Source organism: Cyphomyrmex costatus, unplaced genomic scaffold (genome assembly GCF_001594065.2).
Source record: "Cyphomyrmex costatus isolate MS0001 unplaced genomic scaffold, Ccosl1.0 scaffold724, whole genome shotgun sequence".
Lineage (NCBI taxonomy): Eukaryota > Metazoa > Arthropoda > Insecta > Hymenoptera > Formicidae > Cyphomyrmex > Cyphomyrmex costatus.
In genome coordinates, this window is record NW_017280294.1 from 8,873 (window position 1) to 15,966 (window position 7,094).

Genomic DNA, 7,094 nt, shown 5'->3' on the forward strand with positions numbered 1-7,094 from the left:
ACACTTAACAGCAAAATTAAATCATCACCTATCCTGTCCTTGAGTTATTCAATTTAGAGTAAAAAGGACCATTTTTGCTTCAATGTTGAATAACTCGGTGAAAAAAATCGTATAGACCTCAATAAAAACACAAATTAAAGGTAAGGATTCACACTTTCGAATGCTGTAAATCAATTTTTATGCGATTTTTAATTCACACTAAGGAATAATTCGATATACATAAATTAAATATCAAATGCGGTTGAGTTACAGCTACGAATGCTTCGAAGCATTTGATTGATCAATCGGAAGAATGAATTTTACTAATTAACCAATCAACAAATGCTTCGGAGCATTAAGATTCTCTGCATGAAGTGTACAGTTGTAGCATGATTTTGCAGTTTTACCTAAAAGAAAAAAATTTACATAAAATATAAGTTACATGATGCTATGTAATAAATTTATTAATAGTTGAAAATATTATGGAAATAAAAAATATGTTACATATGATTATTCTAGGAAAAAGAAATATAAAAAGAATGGATAAATATTTATTACAAATAGTTTTAATAACAAAATAAAATTACAATTACAACTATAATTAGAGGTTTCATTAGTAGTAAAATTGCAGGTTTTGTAACAGAACAAAAGTGAACATGTACGAACTATTCGAATACCATGTGAATCAAGTTATTCATATTTGAATAGTTCGCACATCTTTAAACGAAGAGTAAGAATACAGTTCGCACATGTTTAAACGAAAAATAAGAATAAAATTTGCACATCTTTAAACGAAAAATAAGAATAAAATTCACACATTATTTCTCACATCTTTAAACGAAAGATAAGGATACAATGCATTAATATAAAATAAATTTTAATATAAAAAATTTGCGCAATAATGAAACAAAAAATAAAATTTTCAACTATGTACTATTATGATATGTTTCGTTTTTACGCTTATAACAATGTAAGCATCATTTGTCCAAGTTTAATATTTAATAAACAACAAGAATGAAATTATACTTGCAGCATGTGAGCGTGATTACGAAAAGCACCCCTAGTATCATAATTATTGCACATTTGAATCATTTGTTTTACATATCACACATTTCGAAAATTAATGAGTACATACATTCGAAACCATGACCGCTCACTGAGCAATTATGCTTCTGGATGCATTTAATATAAGCATCAGCTTGTCGCTCCAATAAAAACGAAAAAGAGATCACTTAATATTATGCATAGCCATTGTCTTGCTTCCATAATACTATCTACGTTTTTGAACACGTATCTTTCTTGGATTTATTTTCAGTCTAAACGTTATCAATCTTTTCATAATATTATCTTTTAAATTATGATATGGTGGTACAAAGAAAGGAACGTTTTGACATTTTGACAATAAGAATTATCTTTTATTGTTACTTATACAATCTTTAATATATGAATAAAATATTTTTTCCATTTCAATAAAAAAATTAAATGTTCGATCGTTCACAAAAAATAGTGTATCGGATTTATAACATCTTAAAGATGTTAGAACATTGTAATCACGGATATTATATTTATAATTACCTAAAGAGGATATGCATTTATTACAAGTTTTTACATTTTTTTGTAATACTAGAAATTATGTAGCCGCTTATGTGATGTAAAATGTTTAAATCTACATTAGTTAATGGAATTATATTTCTTTGTACATTTTCTTTTTCATTTTCAACATTGAATGAACTGTTTTTTCTTTTTCTAATTTCTTGGATTGTATTTAAAAAGTCAAGTAAATAATTGCCATCATCATACGAATAACTACTACTAGACACTTCTTCATATAATGAGAAATAGCGACTAGTCTCAAATTAGTTTTAAATTGAATAGCATTCAATGTCAAATTTTTTAAACGTAAAACTGAAAATAAGTTTTCATGCAGTCTTGAGTAAAGCGGCTTGTTAAAACAAAACTGTAATTCTTTTTTTCAATTAAATAAATAGATAACTCTATTAATGATTTAGTTAATAAAATAAGGCCTTTTTGAAATGGTTTTCAGGTACAAGTATTACCAAAATTTATATCTCTCATGAGCTCAATAAACTCATTAAGAAAATTCATAGTGTCAATAAATTGTTTCTCATTTTTCTTACTTATTGCAATAAACATATTTCTTGAAGAAACAATTTTAAACCATCGAGCCAGTTAGCCATGTAGCCAGTTAGCCAGGCTGTTGTTTTATATTCTGATTTGGAACATTCTACACTTAAAAACTGTAGTGCTGTACTGACTTCATGGCTTAAAACATTACTAGCACTTGGAATGCGCATTTTTTGGAAATGTTTATTTCGATCTAAATAATCATCTTTTAATTTTGGAGCTAGTAAAAAATCTGTATTTTTTTGTTTTTCAAGTAATTCATAAAAATGTTGACTATTAGCTATATTTGAAGGTAAGTTGTACTTTTTAACAAAGCTATCTGGAATCGTAATTGTTTTATGATTCAACATTCCTTCTTTAAAATTTTTTAGACCGTGAGAAATATCGTGAAAGAAATACAAATATCTATCATTGTGAAATGGATGTCTGTATTTATTTTGTATAGCGGAATGTCGAGAGACATTGATATCAAATGTTCTCCACATGGCTTGGTTTGGAACTCCCATATCGGAAACAATACCGTGGATATTTAAACCTATACTTTCTGCTTTATTTATAATTTCTAGAATTATTGTTTTAAATATACTTCCATTAGTGCTATTTCCTGTAAAATAATATGCAATAATTTGTTTCGAGCGATGAGATATACCTACTAACATAAAAACTAAGCCATGTGTAGCAAGTTCTTCATTATTGTGATCTGGTAATGTAACATAGTCAATATCGTTACCAACACTAGCATCATACTGAATACCTGCAGTTATATTTATTTCATCTAAAACAATTAAACAATCTCTATCTCTATCAGTCTTAAAACAGTTTATTTTTAATTGTAAAAATTCAAAAATTTCATCTGATATACAGCTTATAAATTTCCAACCCTCTAATTTTTCATTTAATGTTCTTAATGAGGGTAATGGAAAGCCTTGACTTAGTAAATCACGGTACCCAGAATGTCCGCATGCAAATTTTAACTTATAACCCTGAATTAATGCTTTATCACACCACTTTGGCATTCGTTTTAATTACCCAGAAAGATACCTTAATTGATCAATACTAAAAGTATTTGTTAATTTGTTCCAATGCTTTCACCCTACGCTTTAAAGCCATTAGTTTTCGTGTATCCATCCTTTTCATTATTATTTTTGATTTTTCACTTTTTTAATACAGTTGTTCGAATTTTTTACATTCTTTGAGTTCAGCAATTTTGGTGTTATCATTAGAAGCATGTCCTTTTCTAAGCTGAAATACTTGCTTCTTTGTCAAAGAATTTTCTTCAGTACATGTATTAACGATAGTTGGCGCTGCTGAAATATTTCTTTCTTCTTGAAGATAATTTTTGTTTTCTTCACTACTTTTATGAACAGCATCTACAGATTTCTGTACAGAAATCATTATGTTTTGCTCCTTTACAGGTATGTGCCTTTCATGAAATGTATTGATTGAAACAAATTCTTGATCTTGACATTTGTGTGTAGGTACTGAAGAATAATTTCTCATGCAGCATGTTGCGACACTAGTTTTCTCAGAGCAACTTCTATATCTATTAAATATTGTAATAAGTATAAGACATGCTACATATCATTATTTACAAATGTTATTAATTTTTATTATTTCTTATTACAAAAAGTATTAGTACAGTAAACTAAATAAAGTAACAACACGAGCTTTCTCTCTTTTTCTTTAATATAATTTATAATATTTTCATTAATTGTTTTAAAATTAGAGATTGTATAAATTAATTTTACCTGTTTCCGGTTTTTTTCTGTTGATTCGGTATCTGAATGTCAAGCTCACCAAAAATTGTTGTGATTGCATTTGATCTTAACTTCTTGGTTCCATCTACTCGTACCTTTTCAAATGCATCAACTCCAAAATGATACTGAAAATAATCCAATGATTTGTTTTGTTTTTGTATACGTTCCATAAGAATTGTTAAGCTTTAGCACTTAACAAGTAACATCGATCAGTTTGTAGCTAAAATCCGAATAGAAGATTTCTCTTATTTAATTAAGTTAACACAAATTACACACCTCACACAATGCCGAATATTTATTTGGGAGCCAGTTTTGTCGTCTAACATTGGCTACCCAAACTGCTCTTCTGACTGGATCCGAAGGAAAAAAACACATTTTTACTCCCTTCTTACTTGAGTTGGTACAATTTTCCGCTACACAACCCGTCATCTAATCGGAAAATAATATATAAATAATAAGACAAAATAATAATAAGTCCGTGTGAAAAAGTTAACCTCATTTGTATCAAGTTTTATGTAGCGCACGTTCGGTTAAGGTGCCATTTCATGCAGCGAAGCTTCGCTGGCAAAGACCCCCCACTCCGTCAATTCGTGCGAAAATCTTTAGCGAGCGAAGCTTTGTCGTCTGCTTGATCGACGAGTCTAAAATGCCCGTTTCCTCCAACGCGGTTCAAAATTTGAACCGAATTTAAACTCCGATCAATGACATTTTGCGTTCCACCAACTTTTTAAAAGAAGTTCAAAGCGATTGAACGGAGTTCATCGTGAACGGTCATTTTTGGCCGGTTAACGAATTTAAACGTCGTTCAAGCAGAAGCTAACATGAAAAATTAATATTTTAAGGTTAATGTGCAATGTCTTCTTCATATAGTATATACAAAAAAACGTAATGGCATATTATAATATTTTATCGTCATCTGACGACGACGAAGATATAATCCGGTAAACACATTTATAATATTATATATGTTTATGAATGTTTATACTTGATATTTATATATATTCGTATATGAAAAATTTTTTACCGGGATATGTCGACAGAAGACCCAGAAGATTTAAACGACGCATGAACTATTTTGATGATTTGGACGACATTGAATTTAAAATGAGATTTCGCCTAAACAAAAATAGCATTCTTCTAATATTAAATCACATAGAAGAAGCATTAATATTTCGATCAAACAGGTATGTATATCTTTTTTATTATCCTTATGTCACTTATTGTCATTTATATTAAAAACTGATTAATATAAATATTTACTTTTTCAGAAATAATCCTATAACTCCAATGCAACAACTTCTCTTAACACTCAGATTTTATGCAACAGGATCTTTTATAATATCTGCAGGTGATTTTGCTGGAGTTAGCACTACTAGTGCTCACAGAATTATTCATCGTGTTACGAACGCAATTGCCAGACTTCGACCACGTTTTGTACAATTTCCTACTAGAAATAATGAAATAAAGAAACAACAATTGGAATTTTATAAAATTTCTCGATTTCCTAGAGTTATAGGTTGTATAGATTGTACACATGTTCGTGTTCAATCATTTGGTAAACACATAATTTTATTTATAGTTTTATCATACATACCTATTTTAGCAACCGATATATATAGAAATACTAGAAATAATTATAAGGTTTTAAACTTGTTTTATTTATTGTATTGTAGGTACTGAAAATGCAGAACTATTTAGAAATAGGAAAGGATATTTTTCTTTAAACGTGCAAGTTGTGACAAATAGTAATTTAGAAATTACTGACATAGTAGCTCGATGGCCTGGATCAACACACGATAGTACTATTTTTAATAATAGTCGATTGCGTGGTACATTTGAACAAGGAATGTATAGGGATGGACTGTTATTAGGTGATAGTGGTTACCCTATAAAATCATATTTAATGACACCATTATTAAATCCACGAACTCCTGCTGAACAACTTTACAATGAATCGCATATACGTACTCGAAACATAATTGAGCGGCTCTTTGGAATTTGGAAAAGACGTTTTCCAGTTTTAGCTTTAGGATTACGTTTACGATTGAACTCAGTAATGGCTGTAATAATAGCTACTGCTGTTTTACACAATGTTGCTCGTCAAAATGGAGATGAAGAACCACTCGAAGATCCTAACTTAAATCTTCCAGCACCTTGGGAAGAAATATTTAATTATGGCAATATAAATCCTGATAATGTAGACTACAGAAATAATGACAATGCAGCTGACAGAAGAATACTTATTAACGACTATTTTCATAGGTAAAGAAAAATAATACAATGTATATAAATTTTACTTATATAAATTATTAAAGCAATATATTAATAATTACACTTCTGTTTGTATTACAGTTTATTGTAAATTTCGACAAAGAAAATGAAGAAGAAAATCTGCTGAAACAAAGTACTATTTTAAATACGTATTTATATTATTTTAATATTAATTAATTCAATATAAATAAATGTATTGTATTTCTTGAAAACGTAACGTATTGTGCTTTTCTCATATAAAATATTAATGATAATATACTTAATTTTATTAAACTTATATTTATTTTATGGAGCAAACTATTCATATAAACTGTGTATCAATGGTCACATTCAGCAGACTCAACTGTTGCGGAGCAGATCCGTGAGCGCTCACTACTATATTGGTACATTTTCTTTTAGATCATCCAATAGCAGTGAGCATTCAGCCGTTCACGGATCCGCTCCGCAACAGTTGAGTCTGCTGAACGCGACCAATAACAAAATAAAGTAATATTTATGTTAAATAAATAAACTTATTTAATAATCACAGCTCTTTAGCGTAACAAAAATCGAAATTATTTGGCAGTAACTACGTATATATGAGACTATAAATGTAGCGAGAGTTTATCCTTGCATTTAAATGCAAGTAAGTGTAAAATATTATTCTACTCATAATCTCATATATACATTTAAAAAATAATCTTTTTCTAAAATTCATCAGGAGTAATACTTTTGATTTTTTTAGAAAACTTATGATAATAATAATAATAATAGTATGTATTAATAATAGTGATAATAATGAATAATAGTGAATGAATAATTTTAGAATTTCCTTCGAAGTTTTTCGAATTTCTTTCGAGTTTTAAGATAATTAGCAAATAAATTTCGTTTTAATTTTTAAAAATAATATAAAATCTTCTGATTTTTTTACTTATGCAAAGAAAAAGTAAAATATATATGCAT

General features: G+C 28.5%; 2 protein-coding genes across 2 annotated transcripts; one reads left to right on the forward strand and one right to left on the reverse strand.

The window, feature by feature from the left end:
• Positions 1–243: 243 nt before the first annotated feature.
• Positions 244–4,303, reverse strand: LOC108780703 (THAP domain-containing protein 2). Its single transcript, XM_018548493.1, has 4 exons — positions 4,158–4,303; positions 3,873–4,006; positions 3,380–3,667; positions 244–386 (listed from the first exon to the last, which is right to left on the reverse strand). Exons 1-4 carry the CDS (start codon positions 4,254–4,256, stop codon positions 383–385), a joined length of 525 nt encoding a protein of 174 aa, XP_018403995.1. The 5' UTR covers positions 4,257–4,303; the 3' UTR covers positions 244–382.
• A 272-nt stretch (positions 4,304–4,575) lies between these two features.
• LOC108780704 (putative nuclease HARBI1) lies at positions 4,576–6,269 on the forward strand. The gene is made up of 5 exons (XM_018548494.1): positions 4,576–4,822; positions 4,922–5,065; positions 5,150–5,436; positions 5,555–6,143; positions 6,234–6,269. The coding sequence occupies exons 1-5, from the start codon at positions 4,770–4,772 to the stop codon at positions 6,241–6,243; spliced, it is 1,083 nt and encodes a 360-aa protein (XP_018403996.1). The 5' UTR covers positions 4,576–4,769; the 3' UTR covers positions 6,244–6,269.
• The last annotated feature ends 825 nt before the right edge of the window (positions 6,270–7,094 follow it).